The sequence below is a fragment of the Patiria miniata genome, unplaced genomic scaffold, assembly GCF_015706575.1.
Source record: "Patiria miniata isolate m_02_andy unplaced genomic scaffold, ASM1570657v1 HiC_scaffold_13, whole genome shotgun sequence".
In the NCBI taxonomy this organism is placed as follows: domain Eukaryota; kingdom Metazoa; phylum Echinodermata; class Asteroidea; order Valvatida; family Asterinidae; genus Patiria; species Patiria miniata.
The window spans coordinates 9,741,644-9,760,591 of NW_024037051.1; the positions used below are offsets into that span (position 1 = coordinate 9,741,644).

General features: G+C 40.0%; 1 protein-coding gene across 6 annotated transcripts in view; it reads left to right on the top strand.

Moving 5' to 3' along the window:
- The first annotated feature begins 3,305 nt into the window (after positions 1-3,305).
- Positions 3,306-18,948, top strand: part of LOC119721223 (calcium-activated potassium channel slowpoke-like) — a 100,966-nt gene continuing 85,323 nt past the window's right edge. For 4 of the 6 annotated variants that reach the window (XM_038191184.1, XM_038191185.1, XM_038191186.1 and 1 more), the window contains exon 1: positions 3,311-4,586. In XM_038191184.1, the coding sequence (XP_038047112.1) occupies positions 4,254-4,586 (333 nt within the window). In that variant the 5' untranslated portion in view covers positions 3,311-4,253. Of the gene's footprint in view, positions 4,587-18,492; positions 18,516-18,948 lie in introns of those variants that run through there. The other 2 variants (XM_038191189.1, XM_038191188.1) reach the window with 2 other exon arrangements.

Genomic DNA, 18,948 nt, shown 5'->3' on the forward strand with positions numbered 1-18,948 from the left:
GATGGAGGACACACCGCGCAATGAGAGACAACATTGAATGGGTGCCGGGGGAGGGTGCCAGGGCCCAGCGAGATTCGGCCAGGATTGTAGCTGGTGCATGGTGATGAAGTAAGGGAAACTGCGTTTACGAAGTAACTCAGTCTTTTTTTAGCACACAAAAAAACACACTCGGCGGCATACCGTCAGTTGTTAAAAACAGGAAAATTTCGAATGAATACAATCATTTGCAAAACAAATCAAATTGTACGTTTACTTAATTGCTGTCACTGTATGCCCAAACAGGTTTCATTCTTAAAACAATTTCAATTATTATAATTTATGTCCCGTATATCGCTGAGAGATAAGACCGGCGAAAACGTTTCCATTTGTGTTTATTTACATTGTATAAATGACAACAGTTACCCCTTAATTTAGAATACCTTCGTGATGAGACCATGCAAGGAATCAATTCCCCTAGTCCCGTATACGCGTAATTCACTTAATGTTTGCGAAATTAGATTTGGATGATAATTACATGAGTTGATTTCTGGATGCAAAAAAAAAAAAAAAAAATCTATACATGCACCATGACCAAACGGCCGCGAACCGACTCTCTCGTAAATCGTGTAATTTGATTAAGACAATCGCTGGCTTCCCGTAATTTGATTGGTATCCGCCATTATCATGGCGGCAAGATATTTTCTACGTCACGTGACGAGACTGTGAATTCATCATCAGAGACTGGTTCCGTGAAATAGCCTGTGATTTCTTATTGTCTGAGCATCTAGCATTCCGTCACTTGGAGATGAGTTTGAAAATGAACCGCAGGACGTGTAATCGGTCAATGTCTATTTATACCATATGTAAAAGAAAAGCTTAATTAATTACTTTTGGAAACACTCAAAGTGTGTAAGATATGCACATGACAAACAAGGGCGGATCCAGAACACAATTTTTTTTTTGGGGGGGGGGGTCAAAAAATTTGTGGTCCCCAAAAAGTGTGTGCAAAAAAAATACGGGGTGGGGTTCGGGGCCCGCTTAAGGGCCCCTAACATTTTTTGGATTCTAGATGTTCTGTGGTGCGATCAGGCTGAGGCAATTTCTGACCACTTTAACCAATGTTTTTTGAGGAAAAGATGGTGGTGTACTCATTGCCTGCCTTTGTTGCGAAGTCACTAAAAAAAAATGGATTCGTTTTTTTTTTTGAGGGGGGGGGGGGGCACATGGCCCACTTTGGCCCCCCGAATCCGCCCTTGATGACAAACAAGAGAGAGGGAACAATAACGAAAATGTACATCTATAAGGAAAACAATAACTACATTGTTAAAAGGGGTTGCCGTGTTTATCAAATGGTGTGCCCTTCTTTTTAAATATTATTTTTTATGGAATAAAAACTTATTGTTGTAAAACATGTTCAAACTCTGTTTTCTCTATAGTTTCCAGATATTACTTCATTAGTTAATTTGTGACCAGCTCCACAGAAAAGGGTATTAAGTCGCGCTGAGCAGTATTGTGTAATGGCCCGCTCAACATTGAGAGGATGAAAAATTCATCAAATTGTGATTTTCAGTTTTTGTTGTGAATGACATTTTTAATACTTACAGTTTCAGGTTTCATTCACAGAAATGTTGATTTGATGAACAAATTGGAAAAACAACCATATTGTGTGCATGGCTCTGATATCAGCCATTTCAAAGCTTGTTTTCTCAGTTGTGTAATTTGAACTCCAAGGAAGTAATTAATATGCAAATATGTCATATCTCCAGAACGGGAGGGGCTATTGAGCTCAATTATATACCAGAGGAAAGTTTACGTTCACATTTTTGCGACATAATACCCTTTTTTATGGTGCCGGTCACATTTTGTTCGTCGTTCTACGTAAAAAAAAAAAGAGGAGATTATATCATATGATAAATGCTAACTGTTATCAATGTGTAAATATGTATTCTTGCCTTTCATTGAAAAATGTCAATAGTTTTGATTACATAATGTGGTGGCTTTGCCTATTTACAAAGGCAATAAAATTCGCCAGCTGGTTTGGCCATGGAGGAATACTGGCGCGTGCAATTCGCCGAAAGAACCGAAAAGTGCATGTTGACCTTCGCACAACTAAATATAAATTCATTTATCTTGCATGTTCGAGTCTATTTATACACTTTGAAAACACTCTTGTTCAAGTTTGACTAGAAAAGAGTCAAACTATAGCTGTAGTCTTTTCGAGTCAAATGGAACTAACGGAACAATCTTGTTCAAAATTTAGAATTGGACATAGTCGTTTGTTTTTTCTAGCTTGACAGCAGTAATTTACCAGTTTGGATGTCAACAAACTCTACGCGGCATTTTGATACAGCTACTTAGTAGGGTTTCATGCCTAAACCTATATCCCCTTGGCATTGGATTCAACCATCCCAGCGTTACGATTCAACAAGCCTTCTCTTTCCCTCCTTTGCTCTTCTTATATAGCGCCCTCTGTCTTGTGTCAACAAGATAGGGGGCGCTATACAAGAAGAGCAAAGGCGACGCATTATTGTGTTTAAGTATTTTGGCACAGAATTTGATGCCACCGAAGAAGCCACGAGGGTGAAAGATTGTAAGGAGGTACAATATTCCAATGAAATGAATCCTCCTAATTATTAAGTTTCTTGATCAGCTCTTTTCTTGTGTTGATTCTAGGGCACGGTCGGCTGTTATTTTTTGAAAATCGGGCGTGTTTAGATGATGGGTGCGGGATGTAGGATGGTAATCAATTTTTCGAATTGTAAAAAATATAAATGATATGTAAACCCTAAATTGAGGCTTACTGCTTATTCAAAAAGCTTAGACCTATCAAAACAAGATGTCGATGCAGCAAGAACAAATACAGCAGATAAATGATGATGTCATAAAATATTCTTACGTGCATTCAGAATTTGCAAAGCACTGTATATTGGGGGAAAACATTCGTAAATGTTTGCATTAATTTCTGTTGATGGGAGCGCCCTATAGTCTAGGTTAAAGAGCAATCGATGTTCTTGTATGTTTTATTGAAACAAGATCACTCAGTACAACCTCTCCTTCGCATTAAGAATACATAGCCTAATGTACCAAATTTGTGACAAAACAGTTATTTAACCGTCGTTGAAGTGAGCTGTGAGTTCGTGCGTCTGTAATATCTTATCCTCGAAAGAGAGCACCAGATAACATTTTGATATGACTCATAAATCTAAGCCGATTATTAATAACAATTCTGTTATCTGAAATCTAACCTCTTGTGCGCATCATTAATTGCGTGCGGGTGTTGGGTCTGAGCGTAGCTGGTTCTGCACAGCGCCGCATGCGAGTCCTGCAAACCAATTGTATTCCGCATTAAAAATGTTGGGTCGATGCGGTACCAGCGCCACAACGCACTGTGACTTCTGCAGGCAGGTAAAAAGCTGTGTACGCGACGGTCATCAACGCTTCGCGAACCTGGCCGTCGCTTTGAACTACCCGAGTGGTCATTGCACGGTCTTGGCCTTTTCGTCATCACTCCTCGCTTTCCAGCGAGAAAAATGGCTTTGTTTTGAGGTGAATCAATTTTGATTTCATCGACGGGAGGAATACCTGGAGTTAACGGATGTTGACTTCGTCGTCTTCACGTTAAGGAACAAATAGTTGGCTCGATAACAGATTTTGCTCATTTAGACTTCACAGTGCGTTCGTGTGGAATGTTGCAGTTTTGGAGTGTGCGCTTTCTGTCTACCATTTGTAGGCTGTTCGACCTTTTTTGACTAATGGCTTAGTCGGTGGAATACTCGGAGTATTATGTGAAGTAGGTCTGACAACTAAACGGTTTACCTGAGTTCTAGTGTGTGGTTACAACGAGTGGGGAATTCTTTGTGCCCTGTAGTTGGATTTACCCTTTGAAAAGAATACAATAAGCCGATTGCTGAGCACATTCGTTGCAAGGACGAGAATTCAGACGTCTTTTCAACGAATTTGAATAGAATTACGCGACCCAGCCATCCGTGGCATAGTACTAGTAAACGGAACCACGTAAACAGTGTAGTCAACAAAAAAGTAGTGTCAGAACAGGAGATATGGCAGGCAAGTAAAGGCCTCCAGCTCGCTGCATGAACAGTGGATTTGGTGATCCCATTTCATCAAGATTTTCAAGGAGTTAGGAGTTCGTTAGCCAAGATTTCCAAGAAATTGAGTTCCTTACAAGTCAGTTTTGGGGTTGATATTGTCATACCAATATATTGGTATCGCTGGGTATCAGAAGTTACCGTTGTTGAAGAGCTACATAGTGCATCATGAATCTTTCGGAGGAGTTATGCGAGGCAACCTACTGTGGTTACCCAGACTGCAACGATAGGTACTGGTGGATGTTCCTGACCTCCAGTTTGGCCACTTTTTTCTTCGGTATCGGCTCAGTCTTCATAGTCAGATTCATCAGCAGGTTGCTATGCCTGAACCACCGGCGGCCCCACCCCGGGACTGTGCCCGAGGGGTCGAGCTGGTGTGGCGGTATCTGCCCCATGAACTTGCTGGACAAGAACGCGGAGAGTGAGATGCGCTCTATGGAAGCGGCTAAGGACTGGGCTACCAGGCTCATGTCGGCCCAGAGCCGCTTTGGCAGAATTCTGGTAAGTAAATGCACAGAGCCTGATGTCACTTGTTACGTCACACAGGCTGTCGCCAACATATCATAATACAGCCACCCAACTATATACCCCCTCAACTTTATACATGTACGTTGTAAGATAACGTGTACATTTTAAACCATCGAAATTTCAGCTCAGTCATAAACAAGAAGTGTAGAAAAAATATTTTATTCGTGCTGAAAGTTGGCATCACCGTACCCCAATAGGCCATATTATAGTAATAATTATGACAAAACGTAATGTGACAATATGTAATGTGACGATTGAGAGCACATGTGCATTTTTGTTCGTACAAATGTGGTTTGTCACCCGAGATTTCTGCGCACGGTAATTGTAGGAAATCCTCGGTTTTGCAGGTTAAGTTTTTGCAAGATTTAAGTTAACTTTGTTTGAACATCTTTCCGTACATGATAATGCCCGAGGTACGCGACATTCGTGGGTTCGCCCTCGGGCCATTCTTACCCACGAATGGCGTGTTACCGAGCGGCATTATTCGACTTAAACTCCACCCGTGACGTCCCCCTATTGTTTCTATTATAGCGCTCCATTATTTTGCACGAATGGAGCGACTTTGTTTCATACAAAGAAAGACACAAGTGTTGTCATATTGCGTAACTGTAAAATGCGTCAGTATAAATGGAATTGTACTGAGCAATTGTAATCATTTAGTAAGCTAACATTATGTTCTTACGTAACCAATTCAATGCCGAATTCTGGGTGCTCTTGGTATAAATGCTAATAAGCCACACCCAGGCACCATGCATTCGTTCTTTCTAGGAAAGCGTGCTGATGACGCGGTGTGTTCATCTCAAGACGTTGAGGACTGTTATGATCATGGCGCACGCGTGATACAGTGGAATTATATAGCGTGTCACATGGCCAGGAAACATTATCTTTTGAGAATTGATATAAATACATAGATTTTGGGACGTTTTCGAACGATTTCTTCCCGACTTTAAGTTCAGCTTTACTAGTAACCAGTATTGACGTTTCGGCATCGATGACGGCGATTTTTCACTGACCTGAAGTTTAGAATTTCTTCTTCCGTTATAATTTAACATTTCAATCATACTGAGCATAAACACAACGTTCAAAAGGCCATTTTTTTGGAGTGTAGGCCTATGGATTTCACTGCTTGGTTTTAGCGTTTAAGTACGTAATCGTATTTGTGTATCAACGGAAACGCTTAGGCCTTCGCAACCACACGGCTGTATAATGACCAACAAGACGCATCAACTTACGCCGTAAACTTTGATATGTGAAACATACTAAAGGAGCGTTTTTTACAGAATTTCTAGAAACCTTACTGTTTTCATGCAAGTTCAATATTTGATCACAACCACTTTTATACAGAAATTTCATCTAATCCTCATATCTCAACTCGGTGGTAAATTCACATTGAACAGCCAAATGTTCTTTGATTAATGAAAGAAGATTTCAGCATGGTGTTGGGGTAAGAAGGGGGGGGGGGTTGACGCGATGATATTGCGCATCTTTGAAGAACCCACACAGACCCTTCAATCTACGTACGTCAAAGATTGCCGCAGGTGTGTTCAAGGTGTTCGTGCAACGGCAGATATCTTCAATTATTAAATTCCGTAAGAAGAACTCGAGATGAAGGCTACCCGCTTATATTATTAAACCGATAGTGGCAGGAAATCCAACGGGTTTCGTTTAGGGGTATATATTTAACACGGGGCGCTTTGGTCCCGCACTACCCGCAGTTATAATATACACAGCTGCCGACAACTAAATCCAAAGAAGCTATTCTGGATTATGAAAACAACGTTTGAAGACAGTGAAATCACTCTAAATATAGGCCCTAGCTTGTCCTTTAGTGTTCGACGAATGAGTTTCGTGAGATCGTGGGATTTATCAAACTGTTTACCAGGATACCACCTATCCATATAGTAAACCCATTTGCGAGTCAAATTTGAATAAAATCTGGAACGCTGACTTAATCCAATGCTTTGCACGTTTTAACTTTGCATTCTCCCGACCAAAGAGACTGTTACTATATCACAGGATTCGGGGCAAGCCTTATGCTAGCAACCCTCACCTCCGGCATGGTCTGGTGTCTTTGAGCCATTCTCACCCATTCTGAACAATGTATTGGTGCTGAGCGTCTCTTGCATGTGATTAGTAACAGTGTCTTTGGTCTGGACTCTGGAGAATGCAAAGTTAAAATTTGCCAAGCATTCTGAGCAAGTCAGTGTACCAGATGTTTTCAAATTTAAATCCCAAAGGGTAGAGGTCACTCGCAAATGGCTTATTCAAACACTGGTTCATTTGTTTGTTTGCTTATGCTTGCTTTTTGATTATTTGTTTGTTGGTCGGTTTCCCCGAGCAAGAGGATGAAACATTAAAGTAAAGCTATAGCTCATTCTCTAAATTCTTAAATTCCAAAGAATAACTGTTTTTTAGTCGGTGTTCCTGCATGAAATTCCAGAAACGATCCGGCCAAGATTCGATCCTCCCAAGATTCGAACCCCCCCCCCCCCCCCCCCCCCCCCATCCAGCACGTCAGCGTTTATACACCTTGATCCAAGAACTTGATTCGGTTTTGGAATCTTTCTTGAAATTATTTTCATGCTCACTTTAACATGCAACTTCGCTACAGGCTGAGTGCAAAATCAATGTTAAATGACGACGTGTCTAACATTAATTGAAACAGACTTTTCCCTTTCTACGAATAGTATGTTTTGCAGTGCTTGGTGACTGTCAATTCTTTTTCATCGAGCAGATGAAAATTGGCTCCATTTTATCAATTTGATCTTCAGTTTGACAGCACCAGTCTAAATATACTCAGTTGTTATTATTTTTTTATATCGAATGTAATTATGCGAAGTGCACAGGCACAAGGATTTTGTACTTGGAACTGGGAGGACTATACGGCCGAGCGTGGGCCTCTTTACTTGCTTGGTCCAAGCGCTCCCTAATTAACACAGCACTTTAGATTTAATATCAATTCCATCAAAACACTCCATCACACCTCCACGCGCCTGACGATGGCCTTTCGGTGATGCTCGGAATATTCAGGAGGAGAAAAATGGTGTTTGGCAGGGTTGGGGGAGTCGACTGGACGGGGGAGTATTATAATAGTAGATTCTGATATCATGGGAATGCCACAAGACAGGAAAATGATGAGCACCTAAAAGTATGGTTGTACCGAAAATACCAAATCTCCGAATATTCGATCTTCCACCAAATAGCATTTTATACCAAATAGACTGTTCAAAAAATAATGTGAGCGTCTCGACAGCCACTTTACACGCGTGATGAGAGAGCTTCCGTTATAAATATTTGCCCTATGTTTCATCTTTAAAATACACAAAGTATAGGCCTACCAGCTAATCAGTTATATTGAAAAAAATATATATACCTATCGATACATGATATTCGTAAAAAGTGTTAGCTCAATGTCAGTGTTCAAATGTTCAATGGAATCTATGTTCCAATAATCGAATAAAAAATTATTTGAATACGCACAGCACTAGTTACAGAAAATATTTGCCTACCCAAAAAATACCAGGCAAAATGTCATGCTATACACTCAACCAAAAAAGAAAGTCCCCCTTAATACTTCTTTGTCTTACTCAAAAACTACTGAGCACATCCTGCTCAAATTACGACTGATCAGTACAGAAAGTCCTTAGCAATCCAGCCATACTCTTTGTTTGGCCTAAAACAGTAATAATGTGTACAGAATTATGCAATGTATGACATATGGTACCGAAAAATTAGTTGCACCTTTGTATACGTGCAAAGTGAGTGTGAACCGCAACTTGCGCGTACACAGAAGTGCAACTGCTTTCGATACCATTTGTCATAAATTGCATAAATTCGTACACGTTTTCACTGCTTTGGGCCAAACAAAGAGTATGTATGGCTGTATTGCTGAGGAATTTCTGTACTGATTAGTAGTTGTTTGAGGGAGATGTGCTCAGTAGTTTTTGAGTTAGACCAAAAAGTATTTGAAGGGGGGGGGACTTTCTTTTTTGGTTGAGTGTATCTGTGCATTACGTTTAGCAGTTTGTTTTTCTTTAGCAGACTAACTCTGCTAACCAATATCACATTGTAGGCCTATTCTACGAAAGCCCTGTAGTGCCATCAAGTATATATTTGGCCACGTTCGTTTTTATGAGTTATATATTTGGCCAAGTTCGTTTTTATGAGTTATATATTTCGCAAGGTTCGTTTTTATGGGTTATATATTTCGCAAGGTTCGTTTTTATGAGTTATATATTTGGCCAAGTTCGTTTTTATGAGTTATATATTTCGCCAAGTTCGTTTTTATGAGTTATATATTTGGCCAAGTTCGTTTTTATGAGTTATATATTTCGCCAAGTTCGTTTTTATGAGTTATATATTTCGCCAAGTTCGTTTTTATGAGTTATATATTTCGCCAAGTTCGTTTTTATGAGTTATATATTTCGCGAAGTTCGTTTTTATGAGTTATATATTTCGCAAGGTTCGTTTTTATGAGTTATATATTTGGCCAAGTTCGTTTTTATGAGTTATATATTTCGCAAGGTTCGTTTTTATGAGTTATATATTTGGCCAAGTTCGTTTTTATGAGTTATATATTTGGCCAAGTTCGTTTTTATGAGTTATATATTTGGCCAAGTTCGTTTTTATGAGTTATATATTTCGCGAAGTTCGTTTTTATGAGTTATATATTTCGCAAGGTTCGTTTTTATGAGTTATATATTTGGCCAAGTTCGTTTTTATGAGTTATATATTTCGCCAAGTTCGTTTTTATGAGTTATATATTTCGCCAAGTTCGTTTTTATGAGTTATATATTTCGCCAAGTTCGTTTTTATGAGTTATATATTTCGCAAGGTTCGTTTTTATGAGATACATTTTGTCCAAGTTCGTTTTTATGAGTTATATATTTCGCCAAGTTCGTTTTTATAAGATACATTTTGTCCAAGTTCGTTTTTATGAGTTATATTTTACGGAGTTACGGAGTTTTATGAAGTTACGGAGCCCCTAAAGTGACATCCAAAATTATTTTTTTTATCTCGTGCGCACGACATAGTATCTCGTGCGCACGAGATAATTATCACGTGCACACATATATCTCGTGCGCACAACATATGTCTCGTGCGCACGACATATATCTCGTGCGCACGAGATAATAATAAGTATTAACGGAGCTTGCTGCACGTGCAGCGGACGAGTTTGTGTGTAACGAAAGCAGCGTGTCAGTTACGGAGCCCCTAAAGCCCCTGTCACACTTTTGCGTATCCCAATTTCTTATGAGTTCCTTATCAACAATTTTCAATACGCAGCCGTACGATCAAAAATTTCGAAATGTTTTGATTACTTTGACATATGTGCGACGCACATCTAGCGAACAAGTAACGAATTCAGCGTATCCACTGCGTATGAGATGCGTATAAGTTGCGTATGCAGTGCGCAAGTTCGCCATCTGTGCGTTTCTCATAAGTTACGAATAAGTACAATGCGCTCCCCGCTCGCAAGACGAGCGGTACTAATTCGTGCAATACGTCGCTATGTATACGTCCAATATAGGAGGTCAGCGTATTGCCGCGTATGAACGGCTTATCCCTCACAAACACATAGCGTACTCGTACCGCGCTCGACCGATGCGGAACCGATGCGCTGCGTATTTATAACTTATGACCTGCGCAACAGCGTACGCAGCGTAGTTTTGTGCATGCCCAAAACTATCCAGCGTACTGGGCCATACCATGCGTATGCCGGCGTACATAAAACTTACATAAAACGATAGAGATGCATATGAGGTGCGTATTGTGCGTACGACTGCGTATGAAAAAAAGTCAATGTGCAACTCATAAGGAATTAGGATACGCAGAAGTGTGACAGGGCCCTAAAGGGACATCCAAAATTATTTTTTTACCTCGTGCGCACGACATAATATCTCATGCGCACGACATAATTATCTCGTGCGCACGACATATATCTCGTGCGCACGACATAATTATCTCATGCGCACGAGAAATATGTCGTGCTCACGAGATAATTATGTCGTGCGCACGAGATATTATGTCGTGCGCACGAGATATTATGTCGTGCGCACGAGATATTATGTCGTGCGCACGAGGTAAAACAATTTTTTGGATGTCCCTTTAGGGGCTCCGTAACTGACACGCTGCTTTCGTTACACACAAACTCGTCCGCTGCACGTGCAGCAAGCTCTGTTAATACTTATTATTATCTCGTGCGCACGAGATATATGTCGTGCGCACCAGACATATGTCGTGCGCACGAGATATATGTGTGCACGTGATAATTATCTCGTGCGCACGAAATACTATGTCGTGCGCACGAAATAAAAAAAAAAATTTGGATGTCACTTTAGGGGCTCCGTAACTTCATAAAACTCCGTAACTCCGTAAAATATAACTCATAAAAACGAACTTGGACAAAATGTATCTCATAAAAACGAACTTTGGGAAATATATAACTCATAAAAACGAACTTGGACAAAATGTATCTCATAAAAACGAACTTGGCGAAATATATAACTCATAAAAACGAACTTGGCGAAATATATAACTCATAAAAACGAACTTGGCGAAATATATAACTCATAAAAACGAACTTGGCGAAATATATAACTCATAAAAACGAACTTGGACAAAATGTATCTCATAAAAACGAACTTGGCGAAATATATAACTCATAAAAACGAACTTGGCAAAATATATAACTCATAAAAACGAACTTGGCGAAATATATACCTCATAAAAACGAACTTGGCGAAATATATAACTCATAAAAACGAACTTGGCGAAATATATAACTCATAAAAACGAACTTGGACAAAATATATACTTGATGGCACTACAGGGCTTTCGTACTATTCTCCAACTTTCGTCTATCTATATCGCGGAGACTATACCAGATGATGATCCACAGATAGATTTGTCTTGGGTGATACACGGTTATCCGGGGAAAGGGTGTGCGGCTGGTATAAGTTTTCCCCCAGAAAAAAAATGGTGCTTGATTTTTTTTTCTTCAAAGTATGTACGGATGAATCACTGTTAGCCCTGAGACGTAATGACGTCATGCTTTGTTTACATTTACACTTTCCTTTGGGAGCCATGGCCATGAGAGCCACCAAGCTCCCGCAAGGAAGCCCAGGTGTAAACAAAGCATGACGTCATTAGGTCTCATGTAAATTCCTTGTCTCCGCTGCCGCGAATCATTTTGATTGGGGTGGGGGTGGGGGTGTGGAGAGGAGGGGGGGGGGGGGGGGGTGAGAGGGAGGAGTTGCTTACAGCTCTCCCGAGTGGTGCGTGGGCGGCCTCAGGGGAGTCCAAGCGCGGAACGTCTTTGTCTTCCTTTTCATCGTTGTCGAGGATAATTGCGTACACATTCGTGATCAGGATCTTAGATAGAAAAGTGGTCGTCGTGATTTTAAGTTCATCCTGATTCCTTGAAAGTTATCAGTTATCAAATCCATTGTACGCCCGTACACGGTAAACACTTAAGAGGGATGATTTCTCCGTTAAAATCATCATGGGAGTGACATTTATCTGTTGAACAGATGCAAATTTATTCGTCATAAAAAGGAGGTTTTTTTTAGGTTTTTTTTTAAACACAACCCCCTTGCACAGACACTGAATACGAGATAGAGTAAATAAATTCAGACAGTCTCCTACTGGTTAAAGGTAATGACACCATTGTGCAAACATTCGAAAAGAAGCTTCCAACTGCATGAAATATCCCACTTTATTGTAAGTAAATAGTAGGATCAAGCATCCTATACAATCCTTGCGACTATAGCAGTATACTGTTACAGCAAGAACAGAGGAATTACTCATCGTCAGATCGTAAGGACCAAAACATCGTGGGGACAAAAATAACATTTGTCAAACTGCTCCCAACTGACTGAATTTAGTTTAGTTTGCAATCGGTTACATGTTTGTGAAAAAGCGAATGGTAATAATTTCCCAGAGGTTGCCAGTCAAAACGTAGTAATGAACATTCGGGAACGAAAGGCTACAGAGGAACTTTGCGTCGAGAAAAATGAAGACCTATTTTCGCAGTTTTCTCAAAAATTATAATCTAATGTGCTGAAATTTTGACATGGGTGAAATAACCTGCTTATCTTGAATTGCTGTATCGGCAAAAACACTTGTGCACAATGGTTTTCATTACCTACACAGCGTTATCAGAGAAATTACTTTTCATCAGTCAGTTCGCGAGAAAACACTTAGAAATAAAGAGAGAATGGATGCTCAATCAGCAACCGTGTGTATGTGCGATATCCTTCGCGTCTCGCATGGGCGTTCGAGTGCGGCTAATATGAAGGTTATTGCGTGCACGTCTCACCGCATAATACATCAAAACCTTAGAAAACCTGCGCTGGGCGAGCAGGCAACACGCCGGCAATTTTCATAATCATGACGACCAGCAACAACAAGCACAGCCTCCCTCTAATTAATTTCATCTGAAGTGCACCCCGTGCGAATATCATATTATGATTTGGCATCAACACTATAAGAGCCGCCTCAGGGGTCCTTCAGATCTGCATAATGTTTAACCGTGATATCGTGTTCTGCCGGCCTTGCCGGACGAAGTCTCTAGCCTTCCTATGACAATGATATCCAGATTTGTTATCAGAAAATATAACATTCCGTGTATACTCCCAACAAATAAATGTTATATAATCGGCTCCACTTACTTTTTTTTATAAATTATTAGCGAAATCACAGATATCAAATCTTAATCTTGCGTTTATTTTAATTTAGAAATCATGTTTATTGCCCGATGTGTAATATGATAATGAACGGAACATGTCACCGTCCCTTAATACCATTTGCCCCACGACAGTAATATTTGCTACAATTATAATTTCAGCCTATTATTATTATTATAATATCGTTGCAGTTATGCGTTATATATTTACAATTGCCATACGATCAGTTCTTACTATTTTAACCATTTAGACCCGTTCTTGAACAAACCAAGTTGATGACTTGTTTCATTTTCGTTTCATTCGCAAATAAGATGTAAAACTCAACATCCAACGTGGGTGGGAAAAAAGTGCAAAGACCTTTCAGAGAAAATTTTAACCACAACCAGAAAAAAATAATAATATAAATCGTTATGTTATGCCAAATATATGTCAAATTCTAAACAGTTATTTATCACTTTAACGGCTAAAACGCTGTATAGTTTTGGGTATGTGGTATAAAAGTTACGTCCATCAAATTTTCATGCGGTTTACTTTAAAATAAGCTCTAAAGGCCCTGGAGCGTTCCGTGTGATTGACTCGCAGTTCAGCGGTGTCTCTTGAAGTCCTTTCACGTTGAGTGGTGATGACGTCTAACGCCTGCATGACGTCGAAGGTCATTCTCACATTACAATCATGAATATTCATGTCCAGTAGATGAGATTCTGTCAAGATCTCCCATGTCATCAATGCGTACTTATTACAACTGGGAATATTCATGATATGCAGATTGGCTCTTATGAAAGTTGTTGGCTTGTTTTGCGTAAACTCAAGGCGGAGGACTGAATTTCTTTCGAGGAATAAAACATCTCATATTTCAGTAAGCCTATACTTGTCTGTTTTCACATGCATTGCTATACCGTGTTGTTTTGGTGCTTAACATGACATTACAGCATTTTATTCATGGTTTGTTTTGCATTATATTTTGTGAAAAATTGCCAAAATGATATGCGATTGACAAAGGAACACAAAATCTAATAATTTTGCACTTATTAATTAAAACAACTTCTATTTGTTAGCCTTCAGAACTGAAGGAAGTACAAACACAAAAAACTTTTTCCGCAAATGACAAACACCGAATAATTTTCCCTGTTTTGAAACCGAAGACATTGTCACAAATAAAGATGGCGATACGTCCACACGCAGCAGTCAACACCTCATATGTACAAATCGGAGTTATTATTTACACTGCCGTTTTCTCGTACAAAGGAAAATCGGTTCAGACTGTGTGTGCAGTCACGGTTCCCGTCTCTCGACCGGTCACGGCTCGATGTGCATTAGGAATTAGCGCCCATGTCCGGCCGTGACATCTCGTAGCAACGGTGTGTCGGTCGGTCGGACCCGACCGAGGTAAGGGGAGGTACAGACCGGGGGTTCCAAGCGGCGACGACCCGCTCGGATGATTTGACAAGGTCACAGCAGGTCCTTTAGGGATTAACTTTTACCGATAGCAGAAATGATCAAACAGAGCCATGATCGAACCAAATCGAAAAGTTATGTAATGTTGTCAAGCCATACGCCCGATAACAAATCAAGATTGTTTTGGGTTCCAACAGAGAGATTTTTTTCAATTAAAAAAATTGCGAAATGGCAGCGAGGCTAGTTGTTCTCCTTCCAATATAGAATGCATTATTAAGATACCATCATCAGGCCCGATGAACTGGAACATAATAATTGTGCGTATGTTTCGCAACATTCTTTTTAAGGTTTCTTTCCATGACTGAAATAAAGTACGTAAATCGCGATATCGATTGGGCGAAAACTGGAAAAGGATCCGTCCCGGTTTCATTTCCTTTAGACGAAATGACGTCACTTCCTCTTCTGTAGACGTAGGTGAAATACATGAAGATTGCCTCTATTTTAACTGATTTTTTTGTAGGTGTGAAAAGAGCGTACAATTTCCAAGCAAGCAAATTTAGGACAAATGGATGGGTAATAGGAGCATCCATTCACTTGTTATTGCAATTGTTATACTTATTTTTTTTGTCATCTCAAACGACGGAGATTCGAGCGATGAGGAACAAACAACAAGCTCTGTAAATATATAGTAACATGATCTTCACTATCGGTTAGGCTATACGCTCATATCACATAACAAAATGCTTCTAGTCGACTGCAATTTAATTAATGATAATGAATTGCAATAACTGCTATGAAATATTCTCATAGGGACCAACATTTCTGTTCGCCTGATAACAAAATTGATACAGACAATCTAAAACATATCTGAGTACACGTATACCGAATAAAACACAGGGTACAACTTTAAGTGTTCCCATTCAAAATGTATGTACAGTCGACTCTCGTTAGTACAAACTCTGTTAATACAAAATTCTGGTTATAACAAGCATTAAAGCCTTGGTCCCGACTGTGCATGTATGTGCACAATGAATGGGACTGATGTTCCTCTTAATACAAAATTCTGATATAACAAACGATTTGGCTAAGTCCGAACGAGTTTGTTATAACAAGACTTGACTGTATATCAGTGTGGAATATATTATGTGTGAAAATGACAAACTACACACTCTGAACTTGGCTAATGATGGTTTGGTCGTTCTGCGACCGAAGTTTCATCATCGTAAGATTCGTAAGACGCTAATATTAAACAAATTTTCAGTGTTTCAGCTTTCAACTCAATTTTTTTCAATTCAATTGAACACAAATAAACAAAACGAAAGTAAACGACAAAGATAAATAATATAAAATTGCGGCTTTTGTCCCCAACAACGGATCATACAAGGTTACGAGGTGATAAATATCAATTTAGAATTTGACATTGACGTAAAATTAATATGTCATTAACAATTTTGAAAGAACAAACAACTTTAGGAAACGGTGAAAGAAAAAAGATGATTTTCTATTTTGCAATCGTTGTTCGGTATGTTTGTTTAACGTTATTGCGTTATTGATATCTCCATTAAGCAAGCATCATTTTTCATTGATTGAAAATTGTATTTTTTTTGTATACACAAACTGATTGTAAATGTCAAGCACAGATCATTTTAAACATAGGTTCTCCGGCACTGTAACATCGACATGTACTGTATTTGGTTTGCATTGAATAATATGCAAACGTCTCCATTTTTTTGCTGTGCAAGAATCGATACGCATCGGCCTCAAACTGAAATTCTTGTGAATGCCATAATATGATTTCTAATGGGAAGGGGAAAACCTTTACCAAAATGTCCACCTTCTGTTTTTCATCTTGGGAAGAGGTTCAGCAAAATAAAAAGCTCATTTGTTTAAGGCAATGATAGAGCCGATTGGTATTTCTTTCCGCACGGTCCGGAGCAGAGGAATGTTTTCCTTCGCAGTTACGCCGCGGCCGCTGCGGCAGATTAACGGCATTAAAATATATCAAGAAGAAGAAGAGATCTGGAAATCGGCGACTATCCGTAGACAACCTTGCTCGGGGTTCGGTAATCCACTTCCCTTCTGCTCCCGAGTTTTGTTTTGTTATTGCATGTATGTGTGACTGTGTGTCTGTAGCTGTGTGGGATGGCGGGAACCAGACGAACAAACCAGCGCATTTACCGGCGTCGCGTCGGCGCGTTTCTGCTTGACAGCCAATAATAATATCGTATACCGTCTTGCCTCACTGGTTCGCGCGCATCGTCTCACCTACACGGGATGCGGGGAATCTGGGCCAAATCTGCCCATGGGCGACTCCGATAAACCCCAACTGGCTCCAGTATAGAAAACAGCACCTTGGGATGGCAGGATGTTTTTTGCTTCGTCCGGGGAAAATCCAGATTGAAAGGGGATTGGACCTTGCCCTGAGTACAGGAGGAAGAGGGTACAGGGGGGAGTGACCAGGGGACGACCAGGAGCATGGACTGATGCTCGGATCTATTTCTAAGAACTCGTAGAGGATAGGGTACAACTTAATTGGAAACCTAGCGTGCAGTTTTTCAAATTCGTTGATGCTGCTGCAAAAAAAAAGAATTTCCTCGTAATAAATTTGTAATCATTTATTTACCTGACTTTGACAACTTCTAAAATCAATAGACCTTTAATCGTAATGACGTCACAATAAATTGTGTGCCTTTTCTTATGGGAGCTTGGCGGCTTTTTGTCTATACCCGGCTTCCGTAACGTAAGCAAGCCACTATGCGTGACGTGTCTCAGGCCAATTAATGTGAACCTTTTTTTATTTAGATAAAAAAATACAAAGACGAGAAGGAGAATATAAGATGTCCAATCATAAAAGGCGGGAGCGGCTATCTTTCCGTAAAATTGATCCCTCTTCGAAATAAATAACGGATAGGGTTATAGCATTAATAAGCTGTGTATTGAACTCTAACTTTTATTTAAACCTCCACTCTCTTCTGAAAAATAACATGCCTTTAAAAAGTTTGGAGAATTGACTCAGAGTCAATTTCTGAGAACATTGGTTCAATATTGTTTATTTATTTATTTTATCTTATCAAGTTTTCCCCAGCTTGTTTCTCTAGCGGGCAAGCACCTCACATCATGCCCGGCTGATACGGTAGACCAGGAGTACGAGAGACATTCATTACACCTCGGTAATTGGGTTGTCGTCTCATGAACTGAAACACTGCCGTCATCTTGCCACGTCAGGTTTTTTTCCTCCGTTGAAAATAATCCCAGAACCCTAAGCTTGATGAGACGCCATCAGACTTCATCGTCACACTGTAATTACTGCGATGGTGGTGATATTAAAGTTGTGCTTCGGCACAAATTGGTTCGATTTGTGACCGTAATAAATTATCAAAAAAATAGTCTGCAAGTCTAGCGCTAAAGTATTTTATCTGTCATCACGGAGTAGAAATGGTCCCCCCCCCATTACGGATTAGGATGTTGCCCGCATGTATCCCCTTTTTGAGGGTGTGGAGGGACAAAACTGCTCGATTTCTCGCAGTTGAAATTGGATTTCAAAGTTTATGCATTTTAAGCTAATCAGACAAGCGATTAAACATTCAGCCAATGAGCGTTTGTTTTGCATGATTAACATATAATATTTACATATTACTCTGACGTCATGTAAACTTGAAGACGTCACACGTGCTTAAAACAAAATGGCCGCGCACATGCAGCGGAAGTTTTCTGCTAATCCTAATTTGAAATGTTCTTGAAGAAGGCCTTGATTTCTGTGTGTGTAGTAGTACTAGTAGCGAGGTGACGAAGGTTACAGGATGCTTATCGTATGATGGGGGTATGTCCAAGACCTTTCTGCTAAATTTTCAAGTCGATTATTTCCACTCGCACTCGGGCGCGCGGGCGACGATCCGTCCTGCATCATCATGACTCGGTGCACTACCGGCCAATGTACCGGCGCGGTACATGTGGCACTCTGGTACGCCGGCCAGTCGTCAGGTCGTTGTCCAGACTGGGACCTTGAACTGTACTTTACTCAGTCTTTAGCTGACAAAATTTTCCAAAATTTTCAAAATAATGTTAATCCTCCAGCTAATCTTTATGCAGAAAGTAAAATTTCCCAATAGCCTATTTCCACCAGGGCTTCAATTTCCACCACGTGCTTCAATCTCCACTGCCATTGACGCAAGTGTGGACTTAGTCCAAACATTTGGGACTCTCAATACATGTGTATGAGCATGATGAGAGTCCCAAAACTTACGGTATTGAAA